The 16129-nt window shown below is 36.6% G+C and overlaps 1 protein-coding gene across 3 annotated transcripts in view; it reads right to left on the minus strand.

Annotated features, from left to right (window-relative positions):
• Positions 1-16129, minus strand: part of NUP107 (nucleoporin 107) — a 49785-nt gene that overhangs the window by 18020 nt on the left and 15636 nt on the right. For all 3 annotated transcript variants that reach the window (XR_014082041.1, XM_081589825.1, XM_081589824.1), the window contains exons 7-14: positions 13585-13712; positions 12881-12929; positions 8350-8421; positions 7870-7958; positions 5602-5680; positions 3976-4089; positions 1374-1464; positions 1164-1240 (exon numbers count right to left, since the gene is read on the minus strand). Coding sequence is in view for 2 of the 3 variants with exons in the window: in XM_081589825.1 (XP_081445951.1) it covers positions 1164-1240; positions 1374-1464; positions 3976-4089; positions 5602-5680; positions 7870-7958; positions 8350-8421; positions 12881-12929; positions 13585-13712 (699 nt within the window). In the remaining variant the exon portion in view is untranslated. The remainder of the gene's footprint in view (positions 1-1163; positions 1241-1373; positions 1465-3975; positions 4090-5601; positions 5681-7869; positions 7959-8349; positions 8422-12880; positions 12930-13584; positions 13713-16129) is intronic.

Consider the following 16129-nt stretch of genomic DNA (forward strand, 5'->3'; position numbering starts at 1 on the left):
TTCTTAAAGCACTGCTGTCACATGCCCTCAAGGTTTTGATGGTTCACCACTATCTACGGTACAAAGTTCCCATTCCTTGGAGCAGCATTTGAGGACCACCACTGCCTGCTCTTAATGTTTTTCAGTCGTCTTCCCATTACAGTCAGTTCTGCTACAGTGCTTGTTTTGAAAATGTGCATTTGTTCCAATGCAACTGATTTATCAAGGAACAATTTGAACATAATACAAACTTCCCATTTCTTTATGCACAATTTCATCCACAAGAAACACTGGTTGAATACAGGAAACAACACCTAACTGAACCAAGCCACTCAGAAATACACAAAACTGACACTCCTCAAACATCTACCAGCCCCCTAGGCTCTCCAGGTGTGTGTTAAACTAAATCCTTTTGCATTAACTGTTACAATTTTGTTTGACTTCAGATAGCCTCTTTCTATCACTTCTCAATAACTCACAAGCTACAACCCGCTGATATCCAGTACCACAAGCAAACTCCAGTTCTTTTTTAAGGTAAACTGCCATATTTATTGCAGTTACTTATGTATTTCCTGTTTATTTAACAGAGTGAAACTGTGTGGTTTTTATTAAGTTTTTACCTTGTTAAGCATTACTGATGGTTTCTGAGTACTGTGCTCTTAACTCCATTTTCCCTCAAAGCTCTGGATTTTCTGCACCATTTGACCTGCTGCAATGACTGTCAGGAATGCATAGGTCATGTCACAACAGAACTGACAATATTTCCTTTCGTGAGCCTTCTGCTCCAACCTGATAAACCTACCTTCCCTTGAGTTTTCCCAACCTAGGCATCCTATCTAGAATTCCCTCCTCTGTTTTTCATGACCAACAACTCAAATTTTTAAAAGATCGATTCAGTTCTCTCTTGGGAACCCAGCCCAGTGCTTATTCTGTGACTTCATTTGCTACTCTTTTTTTTTTTTTTTTTTTGTATTTTTGCCTTATTTCAGTGCTTAATTCTTAGTACTCAGTGTCTGAATAACTCTGATTAGTAAAGCCTACCCTATTCTTCAGTCTGATTGAAAGTTCTAAAAAAACAGGAACTTTAGTTCTTAACCACTCTCAAAATTCCACAGCATTTTCAGCAGGCCTTCAGTGTATTAAAAGTAAAAATCAGTATCAGTAAATATTTTATTATATCTTACATCTTCTGCCATTCTCCAACAACTTATTTTCCAAATGCATCTATATGGATTCCCTTCAACAGGTTCTAATTCTGTTCCTATAAAACAGTAAAAGAAATAAAGTTTAAAATGAGATCTTCAACAATTTCCAAAAGCAAAAGCCATACTTCACAAAATTGCTATTTAGAGTTAAATATATCCCAACTCTCAGAATAAAGTCTATTAAAATACCTCCATTAACGTTGGGGTCATGATAGAGTTTCCAGCCTTCAAGCGTTGCAGCTCTCCATGCCTGGCCACAGCGTTTGCAGAGTCGCTGTGCCTTTAGAAACAAGAAAAAGAGCAGTTGGCCATATAACCAATGCAGTACCAAAGAAATACGCGTGCCTTGTAGAAAAATATAAGTGATTTAAGAAAGCATTAGATAACTTATGGCACAGATGTCAAAAGACGGTGTAGACAAATTAGTAATGACCTTTTACTTTACCCATATGCATGTCTTTCTGTGGTCCCTCCCTATCTTTCTTGCCCTAATAATCCCTTTGCTCTTTGAATTTGGGCTCACCACTAGATGCTCATGGTGGCCACAAGCATTTAATTCTGCTAAAGACAAATGGGTTAAAAAGGCTGATGACCCCTGATTTATGTAAAAACAGTTAGTCTCTATAATGACAGGGGTGCTACTGCTCATTCAGGCCATAAACATGGTATGTCTTTATGTTAAATGTGACCAATCAGATGCACCTATGTACCACTGAGATAAGTCCAGAATCTCTTCAGGAACCATGTCTCTCCCATTTAGTTCACATGGTTTGAGTAGATCATATGATTCCACCTCTGAACTCACCCATTAGGCATGTGATCTAACAAGAATCACTCCTAGGACTCTTGCCAGAGATACTGGGAAAGAGACATTCCTTTTGCTGGGGTTGCTCGCTTGCAGGAAGATATAAGGATAGAGCTGCTAGTGGCTGTTACTGACACAAATGGCTTCTTGAGAATGAAGTCACTGAGAGGACGGCAGAGTCAAGAGCCTGGACAGTATCTAATGACATCTTCTGTATCCCTGGATCCTGCCAGATATAATCCCCTATACGTCTCTGTTTCAGGAACCAATCAATTCCCTGCATGTAAGTAATTTGAGTTAAGTTTCTGTCATTTGAAACTACAGAATCTGATTACTACAATCAGTTAAAAAGCATCATACTCGAAACATATTTTGAATTTATGGCTCATAAAAGTTATAAAAGCTATAATTAAAGCTATAATGTAGCAACATGGAAAAATATTTTTAAAATATTTGATATGTTATCTAAAAAAAGGCAGGACAAAATCTGATCGCAGAATCTTAAAAACATTTTTCTAAGTAAAATTAGCCAGACACAAATGAGCAAATATTATATGATTCCACTTACATCATAGCTAGAATAGGCAAATTCACAGAGACAGCAAGTAGACTGGGTTACCAAATACTGAGGGAAAGGGAAAAGGGGAAATTATTGCATAACAATTACAGAGTTTCTGTTTGGAGTGATGAAAAAGTTTTAGAAACAGACAGTGGTAATGACTGCACAACACTATGAAAGTACTTGATGCCACTGAAATTAACATTTAGAAATGGTCAAAATGACAAATTTTGTTATATATCTTTTATCATAATGAAAAAATCAATAATGCAATATACCAAAAAACTATTGAGTTATTCACTTGAAGTAGGTGAATAGTACAATATTTAAATTATATCTCCGTAAAGATTTAAAAAAAAAAAAACTGGAGGTATACTATGTTTACAATTATAAAAACAGGTAAGAAAGAAAAAGGGTTGTAAGTAAATTTTTATTTAAAATCTCACTATCTGTGATTTTGCAAAGGTAGTAGGACCTTAAAAGTTTTTGTTTTTCAAGCCTTTCAGTAATGTGATTATATTTTTGTTTTCTGTTGTCAAAAATACATCTCATTTGCCATTGTGACTCCTAATATCCTGCACATAACTTGGCACAGTGGCTGGGCCTTAAATATTTTCTGAATAAATGAATATATGTTACTTCTTTTCTTAATTAAAAAATAAGAATGATGTTTAATAATCCAAGGGTTACTACTATAAGAAATTATTTAATATATGCTGGTGGTTTGTAACAGAGAAGAACAAATAACACTTTGAACTAACATATTTCTATCTAAAGAACATCATCTAGAGTACAGCAAAACAGGTACAACATAATATCTGATGCTTGAAGCACATATGCATCAGACTGTCTCATTTAAAGGAGCCCACAAAACCATTCAGTAAGCTGTGTAATTAGATACTTCACATCCTACATGCAAGATCTTAATTATCACAAAGGAGGTTACATTTTAAAGAGGTGAGTTAAAAGGAAGAAGTTTGAGGGCATCATAGTCTTCAAATGCTGCTGCTGCTGTGTCACCTCAGTCGTGTCCGACTCTGTGCGACCCCATAGATGGCAGCCCACCAGGCTCTGCCGTCCCTGGGTACACAGTGTCAACTAGAAGGGCAATCAGGGTCACATTTATTAACTTTTAAAAATCCAAACTAGAAATAATGAGGCTATGCCTAGAGTACACGGTACAAATATGGGAAGCCAAAGCTTTACTTCTTATAAAGAATTTTCTACCAGAGATATGCAAACTAAAGTGCACTGCTTTCTGAAACAATGTGTTCTTTATCACTGAAAATGTTAGGAGTTAGACCCAGAAATACTGTGAAAATCATTAATGCACTGAGGTATAAGTATACTAAGTGGTCACAAAGATCCCTTCTAACTTACAGTCCGTGACTTTTTGACATGGGAAAAGTAGGGTATGTATCATTTACCTCTTCTGTCATTCCAGCACGAATTAGAGTGAAAAGATATTTGAGTAATCTGACTTCATCTTCTCTATCCAGATCATCAAGTGGCATCTTCTGTCTTATGGGAGCATCAGGGTCCTACAAAAATTAATTAATCAACTATAAATTCTTTATATGCATATATAATTTAAACATCATTGAGACATGATAGACGTCTCCTGAGTTTATATACTGAAATAAACTAATTTAATTTAGTTAGGTAACAAAGGGAATGAAAAAGTCGTAAGTGTTCCAAATAGACATAATTGTCTGCTGCCCATTCAAAACAGACTCCACCGGTCCACAAAGCTGCATGCCTTAGTCAGGCAAGGCAGAGATATCACTAGCCCAGCCCAGAAACTCTAGATATTCTACTTATAATTTAAGTAGACTTGAACTCTACCCTGCTGTAGCAACTATATGGCCAAGTTAATCCTAAGTAGAACTAGGCCTAGATGGAGAATGAGCAGAGAAATTCCAGGAATCACAATGCAGGCTGTGACTATAAGGTGCATAGCTGGTTCTTTCTGAGAATGTATGAGAAAAGAGCTCAGTATGGGATTAAAACTACATAAAAATAAATCCATGTCTAACAAAAGAAATTTTAAAATAGATTTGTGATAAATATCTCTACCCTCCAACAGTTATTCCTAACTATCTTTCACGAATAGAAAGAAATGTGCATTTAAACACTAGGGATAACACTGCCTCACTTTTGTGGCAAAGAGCACACATGATCTACATGATGAATTTCAGATGAAAAGCTATATTAATGTGACTTAAAGGGAGGAAGTAATTCTTATTCCAAATGTTACTGAGTAATATGAGTATCAGTTCAAAAAATGGAATGCATAATAGGTCAATTGGCTAGTTCCACAAATATTTTTGCAGATATAATCATTCAATTTTGGAAGATGATTTCTTTCTGACAAAAGGAAATCACTTTTCAGAAGTTAAGGATAAATGCTTTTTAGTTGTTTGTTGTGGGATAATTTTGCTACAATTTATTACAAGCACTGTCAGTAGTTTCCAAATAATTTTCATCAAAACGCGCTTTTGTCACAAAATAGAGCTTTAACCATTTTTTCAGTTCTTACTTACTTCTCTCACTCTTCACTATAAACTTTTAGTTCACATTTCTCCACCTATCACAAAACTCTGTTTCGTCATTTCAACAATTATTAGACTCTCATTTTTTTCAAATCCACTGTTACTCCCATTACTCATATCCTAGAATAACTTTTTTCTAACCTCAAGCTAATTCACAAAGCTATATTTTCTCTCCCTGCTTTCTACATAGAAGAACCTTCAAAGGTCACCATCTTATAGTTAAAAGAGTTAAACCTTGCTATAAGGTCAAAATTAATTTATTTTAATGCTGGCAAATCAGGAATACTTTCTACACTCTCTTTTACAATTTACAATCCACAGGCCACAGATGGGCTCAATACATGCCATTAAATTCAAATGCAACTTAGTACTTTTTTTAAGAGTTAAACAGTATATGCAGTCCTTCAGAAATCTAAAACAAGGATCCAAGAGAAGAAAATTCTCAGTCTTTAAGAAAATCACTTAACTTTGAGGGCAACTTTCATTTCAAAGAACACTTACCAATTCAGTGACAAGAGGACGGACACTTCCTATATAAGAAGACAGCTGCCGCTGTTTCAAGGTATGCAGAGTATTTTCCCTGAAAATATATGTACAACTTTTTAGAAGAACAATTTGTATCCGTCTACTTAAAAGAATCAAGTCACAGTAAGAGTACCAACTCAGAAAAAACATGCAAAACACTAAATACAAAAGGGCATTTTAGCTCAGATGACTAACAATGTTGAACATTTTTTCATGACTTATTGACCATTTATTTATCTGCTTTTGTAAGGTGTCTGTTCAGATCTTTGTCTTTTTTATTGGGTTATCTGTTTGTTACAAGTTGGAGTTGTTTATGAACTACAGGTTCTTTATGTTTCTTCTAGTGTGTGGCTTGCCACCAACTCATTTTCTCAATTATGTCTTTTAATAAGAAGTTTTAAATTTTGGTCAAGTCAAATCACTCTTTTCCCATTACTGCTTTCTGTGACAATCACTTATTCTCCAAGTCACCAAAATGTCCTCTTATATTTTCCTCTAAAAAGCTTTAGGTTTTAACTTTTACAACTGGGATTATGATCCATCTTGAATTAACTATTAGGTACAGTGCAAAGGGGGCTTCCCAGGTGGTGCTAATGGTAAAGAACCCACCTGGCAACACAGGTTAGACCTAACAGATGCAGGTTCGATCTTGGGTCAGGAAGATCCCCTGGAGGAGGGCACAACAAGCCACTCCCGTATTCTTGACTGGAGAATGCCATGGACAGAGAAGCCTGGCAGGCTACAGTCCACAGGGTCATAGTCAGACACGACTGAAGCGACTTAGCACGCACACATGGTACAAGGGAGGTATCCAGCTTAATCTCTGTTCACACAGATATGCAGTTTTCTCTGTATAGTTTGTGCAAAGAACATTTCTTTCCCTCTTGGGCTGCTTCGATGCCTTATTAAAAATCAAATGACCATGTATGTGTGGCTTTGTTTCAAGATTCTCTATTCGCTTTTATTGATTGGAAAAAAAAGAGGAGACCAACAGGTAAAAACTTGCAAAAATCTTAACAGATATTTTAACTTAAATTTTTTTTTTCTGGGGCTTCTCTGGTGGCCCAGTGGCTAAGACTTCACACTCTCAAAGCAGGGGGCTGCCTGGGTTCGATCCATGGTCATGGAACTAGATTCCACATGCCACACAGTTAAACAAGCATTTTTTAAATTTTTTCTGAAAATGGAAATTTCTTTCAGAAAAATCAACACTAATCAAGATTTAAGATTTAAAAACAAATGTATTTGGTAGCATTAATTTTCTAGTTAAGCAGAAAAAAATTGATTTGCAGACTTTACACACATTACTGAATTCAAAGGCAAACTAAACTTTTCTCTTTTTTATATAAAAAATTTTATTGGAGCATAGTTGCTTTACAATACTGTATGAGTTTCTGCTGTAAAGCAAAGTAAATCAGCTATATGTGTACATATATTCCCTCTTTTTTGAGTTCCTTCCCATTTAGTGAACTTTTTAACTCTTGAAATAAATTGTCCCTTTAACCTGGGGGTTGCTTTCTGGTTTCAAGGTTTTAACAATAAACTAGAAGCACTGCAGAATGTAGGGAAAAGGGGAAAAAAATACACACATAGGTACCTAGAAACACGGTAGAATTTTCTTGATGATCGAACTATGATTATTAAGAAAATATAACTAGTGAATGCTTGATAACATGATCATGTCATTCTTTTATTCTCGAGGCTTCCTATCACATTTAGGATAAAGTTCCAAACCCTTAGCTCGACTACCTGTCAAAGTCCTATATTAGCTGGCTCTCTTCAATCTCATTAACTACTATTCTTTTTCTTTGCTGTGTTCACACTGGCCTTCATGTGCAAATACTTTACCTTCTTAAAGTCTCTGCAGTTCCTGCTGTTGCCCAGAGCACTTGTCATTCAAGTTTTGCATGCCTGACCTCCTTTATTTCTTAAAGCCTCTTACTCTTACTAAACTTATTTCCCTAGAGAGGCTTTCCTTGGTCACCTCTTCTATTTAAAGTAACTCCCATTATTATCCTCTATCCATCAACTCTTGATTCCTTTTTCTTTCAAAGCTATTAACACCTAACAGGATATATTTATTTGCTGTCTAACTCTTACACAATTATAAATCCCATAAAGGCAGGGCTTTTATCTGTTTTGCTCACAGACCGAATTCAGCAAGAACTGAATAAATGTTTGTTGAAAGATGAATAAACAAAATCAACATTAAGTGACTTCAGGAATAAAAGTTTAGTGACTTACCAATATACTGATTTTGCATAAAATTCAATATTATCGGAAAAATCTCCAATCTCATCTTTGGCAATGCTTTCTAACCAATCTACCACCAGCTAGGGAAGGGAGTAAAAAAAACAGCATTAACTATAAATTTTGTTAAGGATTTTATTTGACGTAGTACCACTCCTACAATTAAAAAAAAAAAAAAGGTTTCTTATTCAAAAAATACCAAGTAACAATTTTTCCTACCACTATTTTTACTTTTTAAAGATGTATAAATATTATAGAGGAATGATACAGTTTTTAACAGGCTATTCCTATAAATGCTAGGGCTATTATTTGAAAACCAAAAACCAAGGTGCTTACTTCCTTTTAATTATAAATTAAAAGATGAAAAAGAAAAAAATTTAAGGAAAAAGTTTCAAATCTAAAAAGCTTCATTTTTAAAATGTCATTTACTTTTTCTCCATATTTCACCCCCAAAATGTAAAACTCTGGTCATACCTGACTTTGTCGGACAAGTGAATCTCTCTGAAACAATGCTTCCACAACTGCTTTTTCACTGGCATTAAGAGCCTATTTAAAAAATTTGATGGAAAAAAAGGAAAGAAGATGCTCAAGGAACATTATCTCAACAAAACGGTAAAAGAGAATCTGAAATAAGTATATTTCATCACCCATAACTATTTTAAGATAGCAAATCTGTATATTCACCTTTGAAAATTTTTTATAAATAAATTTCAAACTGCTACATCAACGAGCAGCTACTCTTACTGGACATTTTAATTCTTGGTTATACTTAAAATTTTTAAGTTCTATTTCTCCAGAGATGTTATTCTTCACTAAAACAAAATCATTCTTATCAAAAGTCAAGCACAAGAAAGGAATACCTGCTATCATTGATATAACTGTACAGGAGTTCTCAGTCCATGATATAAGGCAAGTAAGAGGAATAACAGACTATGGACTTCCTTGGGGGTACAGTGGGTAGGAATCTTCCTGAGAATGCAGGAAACATGGGTTTGATCCCTGGTCCAGGAAGATTCCACATGCTGTGGAGCAACTAAGCCCATGTGCCACAACTATTAAGCCTGAGCACTAGAGCTCCCATGCTGCAACCACTGAGCCCGTGTACCCCAAATACTGAAGCCCACTCGCCTACAGCCCGTGCTCCACAAAAGAAGCTACAGCAATGAGAAGCCCATGAACTGCAACCAAGAGTAGCCCTTGCTCGCTGCAACTAGAGAAAGCCCACGCACAGAAAGGAAGACCCAGTACAGTCAAAAAAAAAATTAAAAAATAAAAATAAAGAGTAAAACTTTCCTTAAAAATATAACAGAATAGGATTAAAAGAAATTTATTATTGTAGATGATTTTTGCCAACAGGGAAAACTCAATAAAATCAAATTTAAAACTTACTGGAGCTAATGAGAGGTCCAAAAGATGATCAAATATGAACTTTACATGGAAATCATTATTTGGTGGCAATAATTAATTAGAAAATGTAATAGGAAGGAAAGTCATTCTCAACAGGATTAATGTAAATCCTTTATAAATGACTTTTATGAAGAGCACAAATCTATATAATCTATAAAAGATCTAAATAATTAGAGATGCCATATTCATGAATAGGAAAATTCAACATAGTAAAGATGTCAGGTCTTCCCAAATTAATATACAGATTCAATATTATTTCAATAAATTTCCCAAAAGGACTTTTAAAACAGGAAATGATTAAGTTTATCTGGGAAAATGTGTGCAAAAATAAGCCAAAATGTTTTTTAAAATGAAGAGAAGACTTACCTCACAAAATATCAAAACTGCTGAGCTAGAGTGACTCAGTTGTGTAGTACTGGTTTTCAAATAAAGCAATCAAAACAAAAAAGATCTATGTATAAATATGATACGGCTTCCCTGGTAGCTCAGCTGGTAAAGAATTCGCCTGCAATACAGGAGACCCCAGTTCGATTCCTGGGTCGGGAAGATCCACTGGAGAAGGGATAGGCTACCCACTCCAGTATTCTTGGGCTTCCCTGGTGGCTCAGCTGGTAAAGAATCCACCTGCAACGCAGGAGATCTGGGTTTGATCCGGGATTGGGAAGATCCTCTGGAGAAAGGAACAGCTACCCACTCCAGTATTCTAGCCTGGAGAATTCCATGGACTGTATAGACCATGGGGTCACAAAGAGTCAGACACGACTGAGCAATTTTCACTTTCGTAAATATGATAAAGGGTGTCAGGATAAATGGATATCCATTGGGAAAAAGTTAAATCTCTTGCTCCCTTCACAAACAATCCGGATGAATTAACTTATTGTATAGGAAAAAAAACCTACATATAGAAGAAAACATTGAGAATAATTTTCATATGGGTAAGAAAGGCCTTCCTTAATAAGATACAGTGAATGATAAAGGAAAGCATGACGGATGTTGATCAGTTAAAGATGGAAATGCCTGCTTGACAAAGACCCCTGAAACAAAGCTGAAAGACAAGTGACAGAAAGACTACCGTTACCATGTTGAGGAAAGAAAAAGAAAATAATGAACAGACAAGTGAGCAAAGAATAGAATTCATACAATATAAATACTTAAGAATGAAAACACTCCATCTTATTAATGATTAACGATATGCATATTAAAATGAGGTACTTCCCCTCCAACTGGCAAAATCAAATGATTGAGAGCCAACATTTTCACATACTGTGACAGTTCGAACTAGTACATTTCATTAGGAAGGCAACACGACAATCTCTCAAACTTTGTCCCAACAATTTCACTTCCAGAAATACAGGAAATCCTCGAATATGTAGGTAAGTGTGAATGTTCATTGCACTGATTATTATAATAAAAATACTGGGAACAATTTAAGTATATCCAGTAGAATGTCTGAAAAAAATTATGGTACATTTATACTTTAGCATACTATGGAAAAATAAGGTAAACTTACATGAATTGACATGAAAAAAACTAAAAAATATTGATGAATAATAAAAATTCTCAGTGGACTTTCCTGGGGGATGAGAATCCGCCTGCCAATGCAGGGGACACAGGTTAAATCCAGGAAGATTCCACATGCCACAGGGAAACTAAGCCCCTGAGCCGCCACTACTGAGCCTGTGGACTACAACTACTGAAGCCCACGCGCTCAGAACATGTGCTTCTCAACAAGAAAAGTGACCACAGTGAGAAGCCTGCTCACCGAAACTAGAGAGAGCCCACACAAAGCAATGAAGACCCCGTGCTGCCAAAAATACAACAATTTTTTTTAAAAAAATTTAAATTAAAAAAAAAAAAAAACTATATGGTAAAAAAGAAAAAAAAAATGAGAACCCTCCCCCCAACCAGCCCGCCCAAACCATCCCTGCCAAACAAAAGCCAGGGAGACTAGACAAAAGTTACTGCCATAATTCCTAAGAAAAATGATGAAAGTTTTGGCTTAAGTGGTGGCAACAGAAACAAGTTGTGAGATCAGGTGCAACAGAAAAGACAGAGTCAGCAAAGCCTGATACACAATATGCAGTTGTTTCTGAGATGAGGCAGAGACCAGTCTAGACCCTGGCTACTCAAAGTGCAGTTTACAGACCAGCTACACCAGCACCATCTGGGAGCTTGTTAAAAATGCAGACTCGTAGGCTCATCCCAGGCCTACCTAATCAGAATCTGCATGTGAACAAGATCCCCAGGTGACTGACGTGCACAGCAAAGTTTGAGAAGTGCTGGCTTAGGGAATGTTCATAGGTCATGCTGCTATCCACTGAAAAACAAGAGTGAGTTTGATTTTTGACAGGTTGGAGTTATGGTACTTGAAAATCATTTTGCTTTAAAAGAAAAAAAGAAATACATTTGACTCTGGAACAATGTAAGGGTTAGTCAGGGTTATCGATTCTCCTTGTACTTGAAAATCCAAATATAATTTTACAGTTGGTTCTCCATACTGCTGGTTCCTCTGTATTGGATGTTCTGCACCTGAGAATTCAACCAACTGCAGACTGTGTAATACTGTAGTATGCATTTAGTGGGGAAAAAAAAACAATCTGCATATTAAGTGGACCCATGTTGTTCAAGAGTTAACTGTAGAAGGTGCTGACTTCTGAAGAGGGGCAAAGTGGCTAGGTTCCCACAGGTCTGCTGGGAGGTGAAGAAAACTATGAGAAGACGATTTACAGAATGAGACAGAGCCAGGTGACTCATTCCCTTCAGGCTCTATCTTCTCTCTGCTTGGAGTCTCGGCTGCTGCTGCTGCTAAGTCGCTTCAGTCGTGTCCGACTCTGTGCGACCCCACAGATGGCAGCCCACCAGGCTCCCCCGTCCCTGGGATTCTCCAGGCAAGAATACTGGAGTGGGTTGCCATTTCCTTCTCCAGCTTGGAGTCTCTAGGAGAGGACAAAATATATTCAGCACTGCAGGCAAGTCTGCACAATTTAACAACTTGACTAACACCTGGTGTCCATGGGGTTGCAAAGAGTCAGTCACGACTTGGCGACTTAACAACTAATACCTTTACTAGGGACCAGGTCACTGAATCCTGCAACAGCCCACCCAAATTGCACTGAAAAAAAAGCTTCTACTGAATGGCCTAAGAGACAACTCCCTCAAATGTCCTAGAAATTCAATGTTTCAAGTTCAGTGAGACACATCCTTCACTGTCTTAGAGGGTCCTTTGTCTGAAGAAAGGCATTTTCAGAACCCTGTGATTGCTCTTCCCAAGGTTTAACTAAGTATTTCAAAATGACATTCTCAACTCGATCTTAAAAAAACACCCATAAAACTTCTGTGTATATATGTGTATAAAGATGCAAAGAAAATGTCTGGTAGGATACATACTAAATTGTTAGACTGAACAGTACAAAGGATAAAACAGAACTTACATCTTTCATTCTACAGTGTACATCAGTTTTGCTTCTTGTATCCTTTATTTACTTGTAAAATTTTAAAAATGGAAAAACTCTAGATGGAGGGTCAAAGATCAAATTCTACTATTAAAACAATTTAAAATTTTAAGCATTTATAAAGGAAAAAACAATATAAAACTTACAGTAATTGCAAACATACTTTCATCTTCTAATGCAGACTGTATTCGGTCTCTGGGGAAAAACAACACAAAATGAAAAAGCCTTATCTCCAAAGAGTAAATGAAATCACCATTAAGCTAATACATGCACAGACCTGCATTCCATCTGGTGTAACTCAGCCAACAAGCTTTAAAAACAAGAATCAAGTAGTAAATCCCTTCTGACTCTAATATTGACAAAAATAGTATTTACTAAAAATAAACACAATAAAGTCTTTGATGGCCACCTGCTAATGCATAAACTTAACTTTTCAATGTAACATTTTCACATGGCCAAAATGAAAAAATACGATTTTTGAGGTATTCTCAATGGGATGAGAAAGCAACAGATGAGAGCCAAAACCAAGGAACATCTAAGAAAAATTTGGTTAACTCCTCTCAGACTTCTACATTACATAAAGTGTATCTGTTAGTTTCTTCCTTAATCTATCTTCTTCTAAATAGTGCTGAGTTTTTAACACTTTCCTTAAATCTTTACAAATATCCAATTTTTGGTAGTTACCAACTTTATGATTTAATATTCCCCTCTTTCCTCCTAACTCACCTCTGACAACTAAAGGCATTAGACATGATAAGCATCATAAAATGGCAGAACCTATTTCCAAACACACCTCCCTCTAACTTCCAAGTTAATCGCCAGTTTATTTCTGAGTCCTTCACAACTTTACCTATACAAAGAAGCCAGCAGCCTCCATGTGACCATCTCCTGTTGAAGAAGCCAGAGCATACTGGCTGTTTTTGAAAACTTCTGAAGTCCAGGTGTTGCTCGGCTCACTATTTTATTCAGTATATTTACCTGAATTAAAAATACAAATGTAAAGAGGTTTTCTATAATTTTGAGTCACAACTTTGTATTCTTCAAGTACACAGTGCCAAAAGTACATATTTACATTACAGATTTTTCCTATTGTCTTTTTTAATTAAATGTAATATAACATTCCCACTAGAAAGGGCCTTAATTTGAAGTAAGGTGTGTCTAGGTGAGTGTGTATGTAAAAGTTTAATATACTCTAGAGTTCAGATTCAACAGTAACAGCCATGAGTACATTTTTCTCCCTGTAGATCAACCCAGAAGATAGCTATATCTAACCTATGCCTGGTAAAATTATGTATCATGAACTGACAGAGCAGAATGAACATTAAAAATAAGATACTTTCAAATCGTCTGAAAAATTTATACCATATACAAAAAATTAAGAAAAATTTTTCTAAGACTCGTACAAAAACACTCTTTTTTTTTTTTTTGTCAAAACTTAACCAAAATCCCTCCTTGTTGTAAAACACCAGTTCTTTACCACTTAAGGACTTTCTATGAAAGTCTAATGAAACATACAGATATTCTCCACAAACACACACCAAATTACTTAAAAGATTTAAGAACCCAGGGTAAAGGAAATTCTTCTCAAAGGTTGTGAAAATTACCTTTTATCAAGGGCAATTAAGAAACAGGATTGGTCTCATTAGAAAATGAAGAAAAACCACCGAAACAACACCCACCCTTTAAAATGGATACACAAAGTAATGTTTCTGTATTAAGGTCAGTGTTTATTAAAAGTATTATCTGTACTTCTCATTCCTTTAATAAATCCGATATTGGAATCCTAACTCCAGTGATTCACTAGGTGGTTATTATTGCTTTCGTTATACAACGAAGCTATTGATTTTATAATGGAACAATTCAGAATCTGATTATTGAAATAACATTCAGTTCAGTCACTCATTCATGTCCGACTCTTTGCGACCCCATGGACTGCAGCATGCCAGGCCTCCTTGTCCATCACCAACTCGGAGTTTACTCAAACTCAGGTCCATTGAGTCGGTGATGCCATCCAACCATCTCATCCTGTCATCCCGTTCTCCTCCCGCCTTAAGTCTTTCCCAGCATCAGGCTCTTTTACAATGAGCCAGCTCTTTGCATCAGGTAGCCAAAGTATTGGAGTTTCAACTTCAACATCAGTCCTTCCAAAGAATACCCAGGACTGATCTTTAGGATGAACTGGTTGGACGTCCTTGCAGTCCAAGGGACTCTCAAGAGTCTTCCCCAACACCACAGTTCAAAAGCATCAATTCTTCGGCGCTCAGCTTTCTTCACCATCCAACTCTCACATCCATACATGACTACTGGAAAAACCATAGCCTTGACTAGACGGACCTTTGTTGGCAAAGTGTCTCTACTTTTTACTATGCTGTCTAGGTTGGTCATAGTTTTTCTTCCAAGGAGTAAGCGTCTTTTAATTTCATGGCTGCAGTCACCATCTGCAGTGATTCTGGAGCCCAAGAAAATAAAGTCTCCAACTGTTTCCCCATCTATTTGCCATGAAGTGATGGGACCAGAGGCCATGATCTGACTTTTCTGAACGTTGAGCTTTAAGCCAACTTTTTCACCCTCCTCTTTCACTTTCATCAAGAGGCTCTTTAGTTCTTCTTCACTTTCTGCCATAAGGGTGGTGTCATCTGCATATCTGAGGTTATTGATATTTCTCCCGGCAATCCTGATTCCAGCTTGTGCTTCATCCAGCCCAGCGTTTCTCATCACGTACTCTGCATATAAGCTGAATAAGCAGGGTGACAATATACAGCCTTGATGTACTCCTTTTCCTATTTGGAACCAGTCTGTTGTTCCATGTCCAGTTCTAATTGTTGCTTCCTGACCTGCATACAGGATTCACAAGAGGCAGGTCAGGTGGTCTGGTATGCCCATCTCTTTCAGAATTTTCCACAGTTTATTGTGATCCACACAAAGGCTTTGGCTTAGTCAATAAATCAGAAACAGATGTTTTCCTGGAACTCTCTTGCTTTTTCAATGATCCAGTGGATGTTGGCAATTTGATCTCTGGTTCCTCTGCCTTTTCTAACACCAGCTTGAACATCTCAAAGTTCATGGTTCATGTACTGTTGAAGCCTGGCTTGTAGAATTTTGAGCATTACTTTACTAGCATGTGAGATGAGTGCAATTGTGCAGTAGTTTGAGCATTCTTTGGCATTGCCTTTCTTTGGGATTGGAATGAAAACTGACCTTTTCCAGTCCTGTGGCCACTGCTGAGTTTTCCAAATTGGCTGGCATATTGAGTGCAGCACTTTCACAGCATCCTCTTTTAGGATCTTAAATAGCTCAACTGGAATTCCATCACCTCCACTAGCTTTGTTCGTAGTGATGCTTCCTAAGGCCCACTTGACTTCACATTCCATGATGTCTGGCTCTAGGTTAGTGAT

This window comes from Giraffa tippelskirchi, chromosome 4 (assembly GCF_054371585.1).
Source record: "Giraffa tippelskirchi isolate mGirTip1 chromosome 4, T2T-mGirTip1v1.2.pri, whole genome shotgun sequence".
Classification (NCBI taxonomy): Eukaryota; Metazoa; Chordata; class Mammalia; order Artiodactyla; family Giraffidae; genus Giraffa; species Giraffa tippelskirchi.